Here is a 21,678-nt window from a genome sequence, read left to right on the forward strand (position 1 = left end):
CTCTTTCTAATAATACCGCCTCTCTCTTTCTAATAATATTACCTCTCTCTTTCTCTCTTTCTAATAATACCGCCTCTCTCTTTCTAATAATATTACCTCTCTCTTTCTCTCTTTCTAATAATACTGCCTCTCTCTTTCTAATAATATTACCTCTCTCTTTCTCTCTTTCTAATAATACTGCCTCTCTCTTTCTAATAATACTACCTCTCTCTTTCTCTCTTTCTAATAATACTGCCTCTCTATTTCTAATAATACTACCTCTCTCTTTCTCTCTTTCTAATAATACCGCCTCTCTCTTTCTCTCTTTCTAATAATACTACCTCTCTCTTTCTCTCTTTCTAATAATACTGCCTCTCTCTTTCTAATAATACTGCCTCTCTCTTTCTCTCTTTCTAATAATACTGCCTCTCTCTTTCTAATAATACTACCTCTCTCTTTCTCTCTTTCTAATAATACTACCTCTCTCTTTCTCTCTTTCTAATAATACTGCCTCTCTCTTTCTAATAATATTACCTCTCTCTTTCTCTCTTTCTAATAATATTACCTCTCTCTTTCTCTCTTTCTAATAATACCGCCTCTCTCTTTCTCTCTTTCTAATAATACCGCCTCTCTCTTTCTCTCTGTCTAATAATACTACCTCTCTCTTTCTCTCTTTCTAATAATACTGCCTCTCTCTTTCTAATAATACTACCTCTCTCTTTCTCTCTTTCTAATAATACTACCTCTCTCTTTCTCTCTTTCTAATAATACTGCCTCTCTCTTTCTAATAATATTACCTCTCTCTCTTTCTCTCTTTCTAATAATACTGCCTCTCTCTTTCTCTCTTTCTAATAATACTACCTCTCTCTTTCTCTCTTTCTAATAATACTACCTCTCTCTTTCTAATAATATTACCTCTCTCTTTCTCTCTTTCTAATAATACTACCTCTCTCTTTCTCTCTTTCTAATAATACTGCCTCTCTCTTTCTAATAATACTGCCTCTCTCTTTCTAATAATACTGCCTCTCTCTTTCTCTCTTTCTAATAATACTACCTCTCTCTTTCTCTCTTTCTAATAATACCGCCTCTCTCTTTCTAATAATATTACCTCTCTCTTTCTCTCTTTCTAATAATACCGCCTCTCTCTTTCTAATAATATTACCTCTCTCTTTCTCTCTTTCTAATAATACTGCCTCTCTCTTTCTAATAATATTACCTCTCTCTTTCTCTCTTTCTAATAATACTGCCTCTCTCTTTCTAATAATACTACCTCTCTCTTTCTCTCTTTCTAATAATACTGCCTCTCTATTTCTAATAATACTACCTCTCTCTTTCTCTCTTTCTAATAATACCGCCTCTCTCTTTCTCTCTTTCTAATAATACTACCTCTCTCTTTCTCTCTTTCTAATAATACTGCCTCTCTCTTTCTAATAATACTGCCTCTCTCTTTCTCTCTTTCTAATAATACTGCCTCTCTCTTTCTAATAATACTACCTCTCTCTTTCTCTCTTTCTAATAATACTACCTCTCTCTTTCTCTCTTTCTAATAATACTGCCTCTCTCTTTCTAATAATATTACCTCTCTCTTTCTCTCTTTCTAATAATATTACCTCTCTCTTTCTCTCTTTCTAATAATACCGCCTCTCTCTTTCTCTCTTTCTAATAATACCGCCTCTCTCTTTCTCTCTGTCTAATAATACTACCTCTCTCTTTCTCTCTTTCTAATAATACTGCCTCTCTCTTTCTAATAATACTACCTCTCTCTTTCTCTCTTTCTAATAATACTACCTCTCTCTTTCTCTCTTTCTAATAATACTGCCTCTCTCTTTCTAATAATATTACCTCTCTCTCTTTCTCTCTTTCTAATAATACTGCCTCTCTCTTTCTCTCTTTCTAATAATACTACCTCTCTCTTTCTCTCTTTCTAATAATACTACCTCTCTCTTTCTAATAATATTACCTCTCTCTTTCTCTCTTTCTAATAATACTACCTCTCTCTTTCTCTCTTTCTAATAATACTGCCTCTCTCTTTCTAATAATACTGCCTCTCTCTTTCTCTCTTTCTAATAATACTGCCTCTCTCTTTCTAATAATATTACCTCTCTCTTTCTCTCTTTCTAATAATACTGCCTCTCTCTTTCTCTCTTTCTAATAATACCGCCTCTCTCTTTCTAATAATATTACCTCTCGCTTTCTCTCTTTCTAATAATATTACCTCTCTCTTTCTCTCTTTCTAATAATACTACCTCTCTCTGTCTCTCTTTCTAATAATACTGCCTCTCTCTTTCTAATAATATTACCTCTCTCTTTCTCTCTTTCTAATAATACCGCCTCTCTCTTTCTAATAATATTACCTCTCTCTGTCTTTCTTTCTAATAATACTGCCTCTCTCTTTCTCTCTTTCTAATAATACTGCCTCTCTCTTTCTAATAATACTGCCTCTCTCTTTCTCTCTTTCTAATAATACTGCCTCTCTCTCTTTCTAATAATACTGCCTCTCTCTTTCTCTCTTTCTAATAATACTGCCTCTCTCTTTCTAATAATACTGCCTCTCTCTTTCTAATAATACTACCTCTCTCTTTCTCTCTTTCTAATAATACTGCCTCTCTCTTTCTCTCTTTCTAATAATACTACCTCTCTCTTTCTCTCTTTCTAATAATACTGCCTCTCACTTTCTCTCTTTCTAATAATACTACCTCTCTCTTTCTCTCTTTCTAATAATACTACCTCTCTCTTTCTCTCTTTCTAATAATACTGCCTCTCTCTTTCTAATAATACTGCCTCTCTCTTTCTCTCTTTCTAATAATACTGCCTCTCTCTTTCTAATAATATTACCTCTCTCTTTCTCTCTTTCTAATAATACTGCCTCTCTCTTTCTAATAATACTACCTCTCTCTTTCTCTCTTTCTAATAATACTGCCTCTCTCTTTCTAATAATACTGCCTCTCTCTTTCTAATAATATTACCTCTCTCTTTCTCTCTTTCTAATAATACTGCCTCTCTCTTTCTCTCTTTCTAATAATACCGCCTCTCTCTTTCTAATAATATTACCTCTCGCTTTCTCTCTTTCTAATAATATTACCTCTCTCTTTCTCTCTTTCTAATAATACTACCTCTCTCTGTCTCTCTTTCTAATAATACTGCCTCTCTCTTTCTAATAATATTACCTCTCTCTTTCTCTCTTTCTAATAATACCGCCTCTCTCTTTCTAATAATATTACCTCTCTCTGTCTCTCTTTCTAATAATACTGCCTCTCTCTTTCTCTCTTTCTAATAATACTGCCTCTCTCTTTCTAATAATACTACCTCTCTCTTTCTCTCTTTCTAATAATACTGCCTCTCTCTCTTTCTAATAATACTGCCTCTCTCTTTCTCTCTTTCTAATAATACTGCCTCTCTCTTTCTAATAATACTGCCTCTCTCTTTCTAATAATACTACCTCTCTCTTTCTCTCTTTCTAATAATACTGCCTCTCTCTTTCTCTCTTTCTAATAATACTGCCTCTCACTTTCTCTCTTTCTAATAATACTACCTCTCTCTTTCTCTCTTTCTAATAATACTACCTCTCTCTTTCTCTCTTTCTAATAATACTGCCTCTCTCTTTCTAATAATACTGCCTCTCTCTTTCTCTCTTTCTAATAATACTGCCTCTCTCTTTCTAATAATATTACCTCTCTCTTTCTCTCTTTCTAATAATACTGCCTCTCTCTTTCTAATAATACTACCTCTCTCTTTCTCTCTTTCTAATAATACTGCCTCTCTCTTTCTAATAATACTGCCTCTCTCTTTCTAATAATATTACCTCTCTCTTTCTCTCTTTCTAATAATACTGCCTCTCTCTTTCTCTCTTTCTAATAATACTGCCTCTCTCTTTCTCTCTTTCTAATAATACTGCCTCTCTCTTTCTAATAATACTACCTCTCTCTTTCTCTCTTTCTAATAATACTGCCTCTCTCTTTCTAATAATACTGCCTCTCTCTTTCTAATAATATTACCTCTCTCTTTCTCTCTTTCTAATAATACTGCCTCTCTCTTTCTCTCTTTCTAATAATACTGCCTCTCTCTTTCTAATAATACTACCTCTCTCTTTCTCTCTTTCTAATAATATTACCTCTCTCTTTCTCTCTTTCTAATAATATTACCTCTCTCTGTCTCTCTTTCTAATAATACCGCCTCTCTCTTTCTAATAATATTACCTCTCTCTTTCTCTCTTTCTAATAATACTACCTCTCTCTTTCTAATAATATTACCTCTCTCTTTCTCTCTTTCTAATAATATTACCTCTCTCTTTCTCTCTTTCTAATAATACTACCTCTCTCTTTCTCTCTTTCTAATAATACTGCCTCTCTCTTTCTAATAATACTGCCTCTCTCTTTCTCTCTTTCTAATAATACTGCCTCTCTCTTTCTAATAATATTACCTCTCTCTTTCTCTCTTTCTAATAATACCGCCTCTCTCTTTCTAATAATACTACCTCTCTCTTTCTCTCTTTCTAATAATACTGCCTCTCTCTTTCTCTCTTTCTAATAATACTGCCTCTCTCTTTCTAATAATATTACCTCTCTCTGTCTCTCTTTCTAATAATACTGCCTCTCTCTTTCTCTCTTTCTAATAATACTGCCTCTCTCTTTCTAATAATATTACCTCTCTCTTTCTCTCTTTCTAATAATACTGCCTCTCTCTTTCTAATAATACTACCTCTCTCTTTCTCTCTTTCTAATAATACTGCCTCTCTCTTTCTAATAATACTGCCTCTCTCTTTCTCTCTTTCTAATAATACTGCCTCTCTCTTTCTAATAATATTACCTCTCTCTTTCTCTCTTTCTAATAATACTACCTCTCTCTGTCTCTCTTTCTAATAATACTGCCTCTCTCTTTCTAATAATATTACCTCTCTCTTTCTCTCTTTCTAATAATACCGCCTCTCTCTTTCTAATAATATTACCTCTCTCTTTCTCTCTTTCTAATAATACTACCTCTCTCTTTCTCTCTTTCTAATAATACTACCTCTCTCTTTCTCTCTTTCTAATAATACTACCTCTCTCTTTCTAATAATACCGCCTCTCTCTTTCTAATAATATTACCTCTCTCTGTCTCTCTTTCTAATAATACTGCCTCTCTCTTTCTAATAATATTACCTCTCTCTTTATCTCTTTCTAATAATACCGCCTCTCTCTTTCTAATAATATTACCTCTCTCTTTCTCTCTTTCTAATAATACTACCTCTCTCTTTCTCTCTTTCTAATAATACTACCTCTCTCTTTCTCTCTTTCTAATAATACTACCTCTCTCTTTCTAATAATACTACCTCTCTCTTTCTCTCTTTCTAATAATACTACCTCTCTCTTTCTCTCTTTCTAATAATACTGCCTCTCTCTTTCTCTCTTTCTAATAATACTGCCTCTCTCTTTCTCTCTTTCTAATAATACCGCCTCTCTCTTTCTAATAATATTACCTCTCTCTTTCTCTCTTTCTAATAATACTGCCTCTCTCTTTCTCTCTTTCTAATAATACTGCCTCTCTCTTTCTAATAATATTACCTCTCTCTGTCTCTCTTTCTAATAATACTGCCTCTCTCTTTCTCTCTTTCTAATAATACTGCCTCTCTCTTTCTAATAATATTACCTCTCTCTTTCTCTCTTTCTAATAATACTGCCTCTCTCTTTCTAATAATACTACCTCTCTCTTTCTCTCTTTCTAATAATACTGCCTCTCTCTTTCTAATAATACTGCCTCTCTCTTTCTAATAATACTACCTCTCTCTTTCTCTCTTTCTAATAATATTACCTCTCTCTTTCTCTCTTTCTAATAATATTACCTCTCTCTGTCTCTCTTTCTAATAATACCGCCTCTCTCTTTCTAATAATATTACCTCTCTCTTTCTCTCTTTCTAATAATACTACCTCTCTCTTTCTAATAATATTACCTCTCTCTTTCTCTCTTTCTAATAATATTACCTCTCTCTTTCTCTCTTTCTAATAATACTACCTCTCTCTTTCTCTCTTTCTAATAATACTGCCTCTCTCTTTCTAATAATACTGCCTCTCTCTTTCTCTCTTTCTAATAATACTGCCTCTCTCTTTCTAATAATATTACCTCTCTCTTTCTCTCTTTCTAATAATACTGCCTCTCTCTTTCTAATAATACTACCTCTCTCTTTCTCTCTTTCTAATAATACTGCCTCTCTCTTTCTCTCTTTCTAATAATACTGCCTCTCTCTTTCTAATAATATTACCTCTCTCTGTCTCTCTTTCTAATAATACTGCCTCTCTCTTTCTCTCTTTCTAATAATACTGCCTCTCTCTTTCTAATAATATTACCTCTCTCTTTCTCTCTTTCTAATAATACTGCCTCTCTCTTTCTAATAATACTACCTCTCTCTTTCTCTCTTTCTAATAATACTGCCTCTCTCTTTCTAATAATACTGCCTCTCTCTTTCTCTCTTTCTAATAATACTGCCTCTCTCTTTCTAATAATACTACCTCTCTCTTTCTCTCTTTCTAATAATACTACCTCTCTCTTTCTCTCTTTCTAATAATACTGCCTCTCTCTTTCTCTCTTTCTAATAATACTGCCTCTCTCTTTCTAATAATATTACCTCTCTCTTTCTCTCTTTCTAATAATACCGCCTCTCTCTTTCTAATAATATTACCTCTCTCTTTCTCTCTTTCTAATAATACTACCTCTCTCTTTCTCTCTTTCTAATAATACTACCTCTCTCTTTCTCTCTTTCTAATAATACTACCTCTCTCTTTCTAATAATACCGCCTCTCTCTTTCTAATAATATTACCTCTCTCTGTCTCTCTTTCTAATAATACTGCCTCTCTCTTTCTAATAATATTACCTCTCTCTTTATCTCTTTCTAATAATACCGCCTCTCTCTTTCTAATAATATTACCTCTCTCTTTCTCTCTTTCTAATAATACTACCTCTCTCTTTCTCTCTTTCTAATAATACTACCTCTCTCTTTCTCTCTTTCTAATAATACTACCTCTCTCTTTCTAATAATACTACCTCTCTCTTTCTCTCTTTCTAATAATACTACCTCTCTCTTTCTCTCTTTCTAATAATACTGCCTCTCTCTTTCTCTCTTTCTAATAATACTGCCTCTCTCTTTCTCTCTTTCTAATAATACCGCCTCTCTCTTTCTAATAATATTACCTCTCTCTTTCTCTCTTTCTAATAATACTGCCTCTCTCTTTCTCTCTTTCTAATAATACTACCTCTCTCTTTCTCTCTTTCTAATAATACTACCTCTCTCTTTCTAATAATACTACCGCTCTCTTTCTCTCTTTCTAATAATACTGCCTCTCTCTTTCTAATAATATTACCTCTCTCTTTCTAATAATACTACCTCTCTCTGTCTCTCTTTCTAATAATACTGCCTCTCTCTTTCTAATAATACTTCTCTCTTTCTTTTTTTTAGAATTCTTTATTTTTCCATCTTGACAAGAGAAGCATGTAAAATATGTGCAGTTACGGCTTGTGCAAAAGCCTAATATTTTACCACATATGTGAACGTAGTTATACAGTTGCCTATACAATGTATATCAAGACAAGCACATTTGACTTTAGGCTCGTTCGGCTGTTTGTCAAGGGTTTTGTTACTTAATTACAGAGCTACCTCTCTTTTTCTAATACTACTGCCTGTCTCTTTCTAATACTGCTTCTCTCTTTCTAATAATACTGCCTCTCTCTTTCTCTCTTTCTAATAATACTGCCTCTCTCTCTTTCTAATAATACTGCCTCTCTCTTTCTAATACTACTTCCTGTCTCTTTCTAATACTGCTTCTCTCTTTCTAATAATACTGCTGTTCTCTTTCTAATAATACTGCCCCTCTCTCTTTCTAATAAGACTTTCTCAGTAATGATACTTATTTTCTCTTTAGTAATACTGCTTCTCTCTCTTATAACGCACACTTACAACCCTCTCAACCTTTCCATTCTCACTCACACTCAGCCTTCCATTGCCTTCAGTCTCACTCACATGTTTTAGCCTCTTACCCCCTTTAGTCTCGCTCTCACTCAGTAGACTCTCCATCCTTTACTCTCACTCACACTCACTAGATTATCACCTCCTTCAGTCTCACTCACATTCACTACTTTCCTACCGCTCTTAATCCAAATCACTCTCACTATGGTTTCTGTCTCTCTCCCAGGGACACAGTCACAGACAGGAAGCTCATTCCAGTTGGAGATGTCTCAGGAAGGATTCAGTGCAATTTTAACAGAAGTAAGTGCTTCTCATTAACCCCTTCTTACCCAAACCTTCTCTACAAACCTACATTAACCTGACTGTTACATTCGTAGCCCCTAGTCTATATACACCATTAGTCCTAGTCTACATACACTGTTAGCCCTAGTCTACATACACTGTTAGCCCTAGTCTACATACACTGTTAGCCCTAGTCTACATACACTGTTAGCCCCTAGTCTACATACACTGTTAGCCCTAGTCTACATACACTGTTAGCCCTAGTCTACATACACTGTTAGCCATAGTCTACATACACTGTTAGCCCTAGTCTACATACACTGTTAGCCCTAGTCTACATACACTATTAGCCCCTAGTCTACATACACTGTTAGCCCTAGTCTACATACACTGTTATCCCCTAGTCTACATACACTGTTAGCCCTAGTCTACATACACTATTAGCCCCTAGTCTACATACACTGTTAGCCCTAGTCTACATACACTATTAGACCCTAGTCTACATACACTGTTAGCCCTAGTCTACATACACTGTTAGCCCTAGTCTACATACACTGTTAGCCCTAGTCTACATACATTATTAGCCCCTAGTCTACATACACTGTTAGCCCCTAGTCTACATACACTATTAACCTCTAGTCTACATACACTGTTAGCCCTAGTCTACATACACTGTTAGCCCCTAGTCTACATACACTATTAGCCCTAGTTTACATACACTGTTAGCCCTAGTCTACATACACTGTTAGCCCTAGTCTACATACACTGTTAGCCCTAGTCTACATACACTGTTAGCCCTAGTCTACATACACTATTAGCCCCTAGTCTACGTACACTGTTAGCCCTAGTCTACATACACTATTAGCCCCTAGTCTACATACACTGTTAGCCCTAGTCTACATACACTGTTAGCCCTAGTCTACATACACTGTTAGCCCTAGTCTACATACACTGTTAGCCCTAGTCTACATACACTGTTAGCCCTAGTCTATATACACTATTAGCCCCTAGTCTACATACACTATTAGCCCCTAGTCTACATACACTGTTAGCCCTAGTCTACATACACTGTTAGCCCTAGTCTACATACACTATTAGCCCCTAGTCTACATACACTATTAGCCCCTAGTCTACATACACTATTAGCCCCTAGTCTACATACACTATTAGTCCTAGTCTACATACACTGTTAGCCCTAGTCTATATACACTTTTAGCCCCTAGTCTACATACACTGTTAGCCCTAGTCTACATACACTGTTAGCCCTAGTCTACATACACTGTTAGCCCTAGTCTACATACACTGTTAGCCCTAGTCTACATACACTGTTAGCCCTAGTCTACATACACTGTTAGCTCTAGTCTACATACACTATTAGCCCCTACTCTACATACACTATTAGCCCCTAGTCTACATACACTATTAGCCCCTAGTCTACATACACTATTAGTCCTAGTCTACATACACTGTTAGCCCTAGTCTACATACACTGTTAGCCCTAGTCTACATACACTGTTAGCCCTAGTCTACATACACTATTAGCCCCTAGTCTACATACACTGTTAGCCCTAGTCTACATACACTGTTAGCTCTAGTCTACATACACTATTAGCCCCTAGTCTACATACACTGTTAGCCCCTAGTCTACATACACTATTAACCTCTAGTCTACATACACTGTTAGCCCTAGTCTACATACACTGTTAGCCCTAGTCTACATACACTGTTAGCCCTAGTCTACATACACTGTTAGCCCTAGTCTACATACACTGTTAGCCCTAGTCTACATACACTGTTAGCCCTAGTCTACATACACTATTAGCCCCTAGTCTACATACACTGTTAGCCCTAGTCTACATACACTGTTAGCCCTAGTCTACATACACTGTTAGCTCTAGTCTACATACACTATTAGCCCCTAGTCTACATACACTGTTAGCCCTAGTCTACATACACTATTAGCCCCTAGTCTACATACACTATTAGCCCCTAGTCTACATACACTATTAGTCCCTAGTCTACATACACTGTTAGCCCTAGTCTACATACACTGTTAGCTCTAGTCTACATACACTATTAACCTCTAGTCTACATACACTGTTAGCCCTAGTCTACATACACTATTAGCCCCTAGTCTACATACACTATTAGCCCATAGTCTACATACACTGTTAGCCCTAGTCTACATACACTGTTAGCTCTAGTCTACATACACTATTAACCTCTAGTCTACATACACTGTTAGCCCTAGTCTACATACACTGTTAGCCCCTAGTCTACATACACTATTAACCTCTAGTCTACATACACTGTTAGCCCTAGTCTACATACACTATTAGCCCCTAGTCTACATACACTGTTAGCCCTAGTCTACATACACTATTAGCCCCTAGTCTACATACACTGTTAGCCCTAGTCTACATACACTGTTAGCCCCTAGTCTACATACACTATTAGCCCCTAGTCTACATACACTATTAGCCCCTAGTCTACATACACTATTAGCCCCTAGTCTACATACACTATTAGACCCTAGTCTACATACACTATTAGCCCCTAGTCTACATACACTGTTAGCCCTAGTCTACATACACTGTTAGCTCTAGTCTACATACACTGTTAGCCCTAGTCTACATACACTATTAACCTCTAGTCTACATACACTGTTAGCCCTAGTCTACATACACTGTTAGCCCTAGTCTACATACACTATTAGCCCCTAGTCTACATACACTGTTAGCCCTAGTCTACATACACTGTTAGCTCTAGTCTACATACACTGTTAGCCCTAGTCTACATACACTATTAACCTCTAGTCTACATACACTATTAGCCCCTAGTCTACATACACTATTAGTCCTAGTCTACATACACTGTTAGCCCCTAGTCTACATACAGTGTTAGCCCCTAGTCTACATACACTATTAACCTCTAGTCTACATACACTATTAGCCCCTAGTCTACATACACTATTAGTCCTAGTCTACATACACTGTTAGCCCCTAGTCTACATACACTGTTAGCCCTAGTCTACATACACTGTTAGTCCTAGTCTACATACACTGTTAGCCCCTAGTCTACATACACTGTTAGCCCCTAGTCTACATACACTGTTAGCCCTAGTCTACATACACTATTAGTCCTAGTCTACATACACTGTTAGCCCTAGTCTACATACACTATTAACCTCTAGTCTACATACACTGTTAGCCCTAGTCTATATACACTATTAGTCCTAGTCTACATACACTATTAGACCCTAGTCTACATACACTATTAGTCCTAGTCTACATACACTATTAACCTCTAGTCTACATACACTATTAGTCCTAGTCTACATACACTGTTAGCCCTAGTCTACATACACTGTTAGCCCTAGTCTACATACACTGTTAGCCCTAGTCTACATACACTGTTAGCCCTAGTCTACATACACTGTTAGCCCTAGTTTACATACACTGTTAGCCCTAGTCTACATACACTGTTAGCCCTAGTCTACATACACTGTTAGCCCTAGTCTACATACACTTTTAGCCCTAGTCTACATACACTTTTAGCCCCTAGTCTACATACACTGTTAGCCCTAGTCTACATACACTGTTAGCCCTAGTCTACATACACTATTAGCCCCTAGTCTACATACACTGTTAGCCCTAGTCTACATACACTGTTAGCCCTAGTCTACATACACTGTTAGCCCTAGTCTACATACACTGTTAGCCCTAGTCTACATACACTGTTAGCCCTAGTCTACATACATTGTTAGCCCTAGTCTACATACACTGTTAGCTCTAGTCTACATACACTATTAGCCCCTAGTCTACATACACTATTAGCCCCTAGTCTACATACACTATTAGCCCCTAGTCTACATACACTATTAGTCCTAGTCTACATACACTGTTAGCCCTAGTCTACATACACTGTTAGCCCTAGTCTACATACACTGTTAGCCCTAGTCTACATACACTATTAGCCCCTAGTCTACATACACTGTTAGCCCTAGTCTACATACACTGTTAGCTCTAGTCTACATACACTATTAGCCCCTAGTCTACATACACTGTTAGCCCCTAGTCTACATACACTATTAACCTCTAGTCTACATACACTGTTAGCCCTAGTCTACATACACTGTTAGCCCTAGTCTACATACACTGTTAGCCCTAGTCTACATACACTGTTAGCCCTAGTCTACATACACTGTTAGCCCTAGTCTACATACACTATTAACCTCTAGTCTACATACACTGTTAGCCCTAGTCTACATACACTGTTAGCCCTAGTCTACATACACTATTAGCCCCTAGTCTACATACACTGTTAGCCCTAGTCTACATACACTGTTAGCTCTAGTCTACATACACTATTAGCCCCTAGTCTACATACACTGTTAGCCCTAGTCTACATACACTGTTAGCTCTAGTCTACATACACTATTAGCCCCTAGTCTACATACACTATTAGCCCCTAGTCTACATACACTATTAGCCCCTAGTCTACATACACTATTAGCCCCTAGTCTACATACACTGTTAGCCCTAGTCTACATACACTGTTAGCTCTAGTCTACATACACTATTAACCTCTAGTCTACATACACTGTTAGCCCTAGTCTACATACACTATTAGCCCCTAGTCTACATACACTATTAGCCCATAGTCTACATACACTGTTAGCCCTAGTCTACATACACTGTTAGCTCTAGTCTACATACACTATTAACCTCTAGTCTACATACACTGTTAGCCCTAGTCTACATACACTGTTAGCCCCTAGTCTACATACACTATTAACCTCTAGTCTACATACACTGTTAGCCCTAGTCTACATACACTATTAGCCCCTAGTCTACATACACTGTTAGCCATAGTCTACATACACTATTAGCCCCTAGTCTACATACACTGTTAGCCCTAGTCTACATACACTGTTAGCCCCTAGTCTACCTACACTATTAGCCCCTAGTCTACATACACTATTAGCCCCTAGTCTACATACACTATTAGCCCCTAGTCTACATACACTATTAGCCCCTAGTCTACATACACTATTAGACCCTAGTCTACATACACTATTAGCCCCTAGTCTACATACACTGTTAGCCCTAGTCTACATACACTGTTAGCTCTAGTCTACATACACTGTTAGCCCTAGTCTACATACACTATTAACCTCTAGTCTACATACACTGTTAGCCCTAGTCTACATACACTGTTAGCCCTAGTCTACATACACTATTAGCCCCTAGTCTACATACACTATTAACCTCTAGTCTACATACACTATTAGCCCCTAGTCTACATACACTATTAGTCCTAGTCTACATACACTGTTAGCCCCTAGTCTACATACACTGTTAGCCCCTAGTCTACATACACTATTAACCTCTAGTCTACATACACTATTAGCCCCTAGTCTACATACACTATTAGTCCTAGTCTACATACACTGTTAGCCCCTAGTCTACATACACTGTTAGCCCTAGTCTACATACACTGTTAGTCCTAGTCTACATACACTGTTAGCCCCTAGTCTACATACACTGTTAGCCCCTAGTCTACATACACTATTAACCTCTAGTCTACATACACTGTTAGCCCTAGTCTATATACACTATTAGTCCTAGTCTACATACACTATTAGACCCTAGTCTACATACACTATTAGTCCTAGTCTACATACACTATTAACCTCTAGTCTACATACACTATTAGTCCTAGTCTACATACACTGTTAGCCCTAGTCTACATACACTGTTAGCCCTAGTCTACATACACTGTTAGCCCTAGTCTACATACACTGTTAGCCCTAGTCTACATACACTGTTAGCCCTAGTTTACATACACTGTTAGCCCTAGTCTACATACACTGTTAGCCCTAGTCTACATACACTGTTAGCCCTAGTCTACATACACTGTTAGCCCTAGTCTACATACACTGTTAGCCCTAGTCTACATACACTGTTAGCCCTAGTCTACATACACTATTAACCTCTAGTCTACATACACTGTTAGCCCTAGTCTACATACACTGTTAGCCCTAGTCTACATACACTGTTAGCCCTAGTCTACATACACTGTTAGCCCTAGTCTACATACACTGTTAGCCCTAGTCTACATACACTGTTAGCCCTAGTCTACATACACTGTTAGCCCTAGTCTACATACACTGTTAGCCCTAGTCTACATACACTGTTAGCCCTAGTCTACATACACTGTTAGCCCTAGTCTACATACACTGTTAGCCCTAGTCTACATACACTATTAGCCCCTAGTCTACATACACTGTTAGCCCTAGTCTACATACACTGTTAGCCCTAGTCTACATACACTGTTAGCCCTAGTCTACATACATTATTAGACCCTAGTCTACATACACTGTTAGCCCTAGTCTACATACACTATTAACCTCTAGTCTACATACACTATTAACCTCCAGTCTACATACACTATTAGCCCTTGTCTACACACACTATTAGAGGGTGTGTGACAATATATCAGTGATTTAAAAACTCCAATAGTGAATAGCGACTCAAGAACACTTGTGTGGGAATACCCTATCATACCATAAATTGGATAAAAAGCTGTTATACAAGTTAAAACTTATATATACAATACAAAAGCGCTATATTAACCATATATGTAAATAAATATTTCTTCTCATCCTTGCAATATATGGGTAGTTAAGGACATATACCTATATGACATGAAAATAAGAAAGAAAGAAATATATATTACAGGGGTAAATTAAAGTAGCGTGATGTATGGAACCACTCACATTAACAAGAGCCTGAAACCATTGGCTCCGTAGAATACACCTTTATGCCCTTAAGGCAGTATCATACCGTCTTCCTTGTTGGATTCAAAGCTCAAACACAAAAAATGGAGAGGCACACTAATAGTGGAGCATGTACAAACTTTGCAGAGTTGATAAAAATGATTATAATATTAAACTCACCTTTTATAGAGCCCTTAAATCTCTGTTTCGAGTGTACATACACTTTCATTTTATTAAATTTTTTATGTATATGTCTCGACAGTTGTTGGTTTTCCAGGTGGTAAGAGGGTGTTAGTAGTTGATCGAGCTTTTGTACGAGGGGCCTGCATGTACTATGTTTAGTATGTGCTGTAGAACTCTAGGGTCTTTGCTACTGTTTGTTCTAGTAAGTTTTGTGTAGAGGCTGTGGCGAAACCAACCTCGCCACTGTGCACTGGAGAAGCCTGGTTGCTTGCCTGCTCCCTTTAGACTATGGCCCCTGTTCTTTTTCCCTGCAGAAAGGCTGGTTTGTGCCTTTCTGCGGACTGTTAAAGCCTTGCTACCCCAGATAGCTATGCCATGGAGCCCAGCCGTATACTGAAAGACTGTATGAAAGACTTTGGCTCCATGGCGATTGAACTTTATGTATGCGATCTGAGCGCCATCCGGTAATAATGTGCGCTCAGATCTAAGCTATCTGGGGATAGGTAGAATGTCTGTATTTTATGTAATAAATGTAACCTTGTGTATTTTATTGTATTTTACTGTCTTTTTACTGCCATGTGCTTAATGGAGTTTTGCCTCTGTCCTTGGAGATAATTGGATTACTTCTCAATTATCTCCAGGATAGAAGACTCTGTGGAACTGGTTTTGGGCAGAAAAGCCATGCTTCATTTGGTCACAAAGGACTACGATCTATCTTTTGAACCAATGGACCAATTTGTTTATGTGAATGTGATGCATACTTTCAAAGTTATGAATATTGTGTAAAAACTATATTCCTCTGCCTGTGATTATTATTCATAAAATATTTTACCAGGAAAGATACATTGAGATTTCTCTCGTTTTCAAGTATGTCCTGGGTCCACAAATCATTGCATTGTTACAGTTAGTGTAAAATAAAATACAAAAACAATATTAATACACAATATATAAAAAATTTAACATTGAACAGGTAGGAAATATATAATCAACCATGACAGGTGCATTCTGTTTTGAGGTATGTAGAGAGGGATCTCTTAAAGGACTTTAAGCTTGGGGAAGATTTTAAATTGTGCGGGAGGTCGTTCCACAATTGCGGTGCTCTGTAGGAGAAGGAGGATCGGGCTGCTTTCTTTTTGTATTGAGGTAGACTAAGTAAAGTGTTGGTACTGGATCGGAGGTTATAGGAAGTGGGAACAGCCGTGGAAAGCATTGTGTTCAGGTAGGGTGGGAGTTTCCCTGAAAAGCTCTTAAACACAAGGCTGGAAAGATAAAGGGTGCGTCTGGATTCCAGCAACAGCCAGTTTAGTTCTTTTAGCATGTCACAATGGTGGGTCCTGTAATTACATTGTAGCACAAATCGGCAGAACGAGTTATATAATGTGTTGAGTTTATTAATGTGGGATTGCGATGCAGATGCATATACTTCATCCCCATAATCAATGATTGGCATCAGCATTTGGTGTACAATCTTTTCCTTTACTGTAGGGCTTAGGCAGGATTTGTTTCTGTACAGGGCACCTAGTTTTGGATAAAGTTTAGATGCAAGTTTTTCTATGTGCAGGCCAAAAGATAGATTGGGGTCTAACATCATACCCAAGTATTTGAAAGAGTGGACTGCGGTCAGTGTGCCATTTGAAATAGTTTTGATGGATAGGTGGGAATTGTGTAATTTAGATACTGTTCCAAAAATCATTGTGACAGTTTTGTCAGTGTTCAGGAAGAGTTTGTTTTTTGCGATCCACTTTTCTACCTCTGTAAACTGGTCTTGGAGCACAGCCTCAAGCTGCGGTAGATCGGAATTGCTAGCATAGATTACCGCGTCATCTGCGTACATGTGTACATTTGAGGATTTGCAGACATTAGGCAGATCATTTATAATTAATGTAGGGGGCCGAGAATGGAACCTTGGGGAACACCACACGTGACTGGGAGAGGGAGGGAGTCGCTGTCAGAAATGGACACATATTGCGATCGATCCGATACATACGATCGAAACCAGTTTAGCGAATGATCACCAATACCTGAGTTTTTGAGTTTGAGCAGTAGAATGTCGTGGTCTACTGTGTCAAATGCCTTAGCAAAATCAAGGGAAATAGCTCCAGTTAGGTCTCCTTGTTCCATGCCAGTTTGGATGTCATTGCAAACTTTTAAGAGGGCAGTTGTAGTGGAGTGATTCTGGCGAAAGCCTGATTGATCAGGGGTCAGATAGTTTGATTGTTGGTAATACTCACATAGTTGCGTATGGACACATTTTTCTAAGATTTTTGACAATACCGGGAGCAATGATATAGGGCGATAGTTAGAAACCAAAGTAGTGTCACCGCTTTTATGGATAGGCACTACTTTCGCAGTCTTCCAAAGTTTGGGTATGTATCCAGACACCAGAGAGGAGGATTTTGTGTGGGAGTGTCTGTGTGTATTGTACGCATTGATTGGTTGTTCTGTAAAACTCTTTGGGCTGTACTGTGGTTGTGGATTGGGAATAAAAGAGACTGTATGTGCCAGTACAGTCAGATTCTGCTTAACCCTCAAAACGAAGTGTTGTCTCGTTATTGGGGGAATTGGTTTGTATGCTGACTGCCAGGAGTGTAACCCTTTCGTATGGTTTTCCTGTTCAGATATTTCCAGGGTTCATGTGTTTTCAGTTCGGGAGATTGGCGATTGCAGTAGCTGCTTGTCTATCTGGAAGGGGATTATCGCCTAACCGGTTTTTAACCGCTGGTGAGCAAAACGGTCCGTTACAGAGGCTTTTTCCTTTAACAGAAAGGCGGTGTGTCACTGGGTTAAGTATATGCATTCGACCTACAGTTTTGTGTTATGTTACCGTCCGATCACAGTTAACTGTGCCGGAATTGCACATTTATATTCTCGCATTGTTTTGATCATCGTGGTCCTTTTGTCTGGATGTTCCTGGGGCCGTGTAGGGCCCTTCTCTGTAGATGTTCCTCTCGGGTTTTGATTTGTTTTGCACCTCTTAGCATTTAATGGAAGGGTGACAAGACTGTGCTCTTGGATAGGGGTGAAAAGTAAACTGGGGGAGATGAGAACTTATTTACATGGGATGATATACCATGGTGGGGGAATTGGTTGTTGGACGTCTAGGGTGTACCTTTTGGCCAAGGTTGGAGTTGGTTGGTTGTTGTTGGTTTCTGGTACGGGGCTAAAGTGTTCTTTTTTGTGGAGGCGGGCTTGGTTCTGGTATGTAGGTCTGTTAGCAGGTTGAGTGGGGCTTCCTTCCCATTTTCCTAATGTGGTGGCCCCCAGTCTGGGCTCCTTTTGTGGGCCGTGGCCGTGACTTGGACCGAGGCTTATGAGTATTGTTGTTGGGTGGGTGTCCCCTGTGTTGTCATTTTCACCAGAGGGTATGAGGTCTGCCGGGAGGGTGGTGCGTTTGTGTAGTTTTTCGAGTTGGTTTCTGCTCATGTCAGGTAGGCTTATCTGTTATCAGGGCAGGTGGGTGGGAGATGGAAGGGTAGACGAGAGGAGGGGGGGGTGAGTGGCCAGTTCCTAGCTTGATTTTTAGCACAACTTCTGACACAAACATTTTGTACTTTCCAGATTACTTTGTATATGTTTAAAAAATATATAATAAGTAATCTGTAAAATACAAAATACATTTTTAGAATAATGATGCAGCCATTTTATTTGATACATTTGTGCTAATTTCTGTGCTGGTTGGAGGGGGATGAGGGGCAGTATTACACAGTCTGTATATAATTTTTGTATTCATATACAGACTGTGTAATACTGCCCCTCACCCCCTCCAACCAGCACAGAAATTAGCAAAAATATATCAAATAAAATGGCTGCATCATTATTCTAAAAATTAAAAAAGCCCAACTTCTGACACAAATACTTTTTATTTTACAGATTGTTTTCAAAAGTAAAAGTAATGTGTAGGTAGAGATAGTACAGTACTAACCCCTCCCCTCCTTCTCCAACCACCTCTCCCTAATCCTCTAACCACCCAGCCCCCACACCCCCATAAAACAACCAAGTAATATAGCTTCAGTGAATTACTGTAATGTAAATACTTACAGTTCTGAAGGCAGCAGGCTCAGGGATCAGTGCTCTGGGGCCTGGGCTCAGGGTTCACGTTGTGCGGCACCGCCCTGCAGTTGGGGGAGACCGGGCTTACCCTAGTGTTGCCGTGACTCTGCCTCTGCGTGACATCACTGCAACGCGCGAAAGCAAAAAGCAGGGGAGGTCGGGAGTGACGGGAGGAGGTTGGGAGGAGGCGCAAGTAAGTCCTTCGACTCCTTCACTATACGACGATGCTGTATATCGGAGAGGGAGGAAGAAGCCAAATGCCAAAACAGACAACCCTCAATCCAGAAAACAAATACATTCCTTTCTTTATTTCTTTTTTTTTCCGTTGATTTTGTTCTTAGACATCATCCAACATTACAAAACAAAACGGATATAAAACAAAAACACATTATAGACTATAGCAGCCTCTTCCTTTTACAAAAGGAAAAGGGAAGAGAAGGAAAGAAAGAAAGAAAGAAAGAAAGGGAATTGTAGCGTCACAATACCATATATCATTGGAAAGAGGTTCTCCTAAACATCTAATACAAAAACATACAAGTGTCAATCAATCCGTATTGGATTTAGTAAATGTTTAGTAAATTGTTTAATGATTTAATTTTATGAAATATAATTGAATATATCGATATTTTTATACATTGATTTTTTTTTTTTTATATATGATATATCTATGAGATTTTACTATTTTGAAAATATAACCAAGTAAGAATTTGGCAATTTTTTACCAAATGTTGTCTATTTGGACAAAATGTTATGTTTAGTAAATCACCCAATTGGTCTTTCCATACATAACATCCTTCACTTCGATATGACCTTCTGGTATCTGTATCGATCCATTTCCTGTGTTTTTCCCTCGCAGGAAGGGTCCGTTCTTGGAGCAGTTGGAGCATATGATTGGTCTGGAGGAGCGTCCATTTACAAGGATGACAAGAGTAGTACCTGGATAAATGCCACTCGAGAGGAAGCCGATATGAAGGATTCGTACATGGGTGAGAACATGTAGCCATAGGTCTTATTAAATCAAGGCCAATTTTAGGACATTGACTTCGATTTAATATTGTTGGATAAGCTTTTTCAATCATTTAATATTTCTAGATAAACTTGTACAAATATATATTTTTTTCAATATTATATTTTCAAAACATGTATCTTATATAAGAAAATCTTAATATTACATGTAACAGAGCCACCATACTTTGACTGAGTACCACCAGCCAAATTTGCCTCCTTGCTGCTGTCAGGGAAACCGGAGCACTTCAAACCCAGTAGGCGAAGCTGGACTGAGGGTCACTGGATACCACTGACTATCACTCCCTGCAGTGGTTATAGCTTCTTGCGGTAGTTATAGCTCTCTGCTGTGTGGTTATAGGTCTCTGCTGTGGATATAGCTGTCTGGCTACCTCTGCCCAGGATAGCTTCCTATCTGAAACCGGGGAAAACTGCTGCTCTTCTGCCCCAGTCGCCGTTGTGGCAGAACTACTACCCATTCTCCTTTTTTTTTATTTTTTTTTACCTTTTTCGTGTGTTATACCCTTTTTCTGTTCTGGAGTACTTCATAAGAAACAAAGTCCATTCGTCTCCCGAACAAGGACCACCCCTGTAACCCATTTGAATGTTCACACCAGTAACTTGAGTGTGAAACCGCAAGGGAAGTAATTAATGAATGCTCCCCTGAGTGACCATCTTTTCTCCCGAACGTGGGCAGAGGTACGTTGAGTGCCTGGAACTCTTTTCGACTAGGTACTCATGCGAACCCCGGTAAAACTTAGGCTGCTGCCCGTTATGTTTCCCGACCACCTACATGAACAACATTCGTGGGATATGAACTACTGACTAGGGGGGGCATTCGTATCCTGAAATTAAACAATTCCCTTGCTTGGCGTTCACGCAGGAACCTCACGAACGGAGACCGGCCAGCACACCTATTTTCATGGAACTGTTCTGGGCTAGCGCTTCGTGTCTGGCCGATCAAAACTTTACCTTAATGGCATTCCTGTTTTACCAAACCGTTCCAGAGCGTTTCAAGGTCTCTCCCTGTCAGGCGCTCAATGTGCAGAATGGGTCCAGGCAATACCAGAGCAAGGCCGGTGCAAGGATTTTTAGCTATACAGGCAAAGATGAATTTTGTGCCCCTCTTACCGCCCTTTAAAAAAAAGATGCATCTTCACCTGTGTGTCTTGTTGTAACCCCTCCTTTTGAATTTCTTACCCCTTTTTTTTTCTACTGTATTTTATTCCCCCTTTAGTGTGTCTTACAACCCCCTTTGTATGTATCTTACTCCCCCCCAACCCATTTGTGTGTCTCTTACCCCAGCCCCTTTATGTGTCTCATTCTTACCCCAACCCCTGTCTTTGTCAGTCACACACAGTCACACAGAGACATACAAAAATACATGCATACAGAGACATACCGTCATACAGACACATACACACATACAGGCATACAGGCATACAGGCATACAGAGACATACAT

At 38.5% G+C, this 21,678-nt stretch overlaps 1 protein-coding gene across 1 annotated transcript in view; it reads left to right on the forward strand.

Annotated features, from left to right (window-relative positions):
• LOC134572093 (integrin alpha-M-like) overlaps positions 1 to 21,678 on the forward strand; it is a 154,124-nt gene that overhangs the window by 93,237 nt on the left and 39,209 nt on the right. Inside the window, exons 10-11 of the mRNA XM_063430908.1 lie at positions 8,140 to 8,213; positions 20,066 to 20,195. Coding sequence (XP_063286978.1) covers positions 8,140 to 8,213; positions 20,066 to 20,195 — 204 coding nt within the window. The remainder of the gene's footprint in view (positions 1 to 8,139; positions 8,214 to 20,065; positions 20,196 to 21,678) is intronic.

This window comes from Pelobates fuscus, chromosome 8 (assembly GCF_036172605.1).
Source record: "Pelobates fuscus isolate aPelFus1 chromosome 8, aPelFus1.pri, whole genome shotgun sequence".
Taxonomy (NCBI): domain Eukaryota; kingdom Metazoa; phylum Chordata; class Amphibia; order Anura; family Pelobatidae; genus Pelobates; species Pelobates fuscus.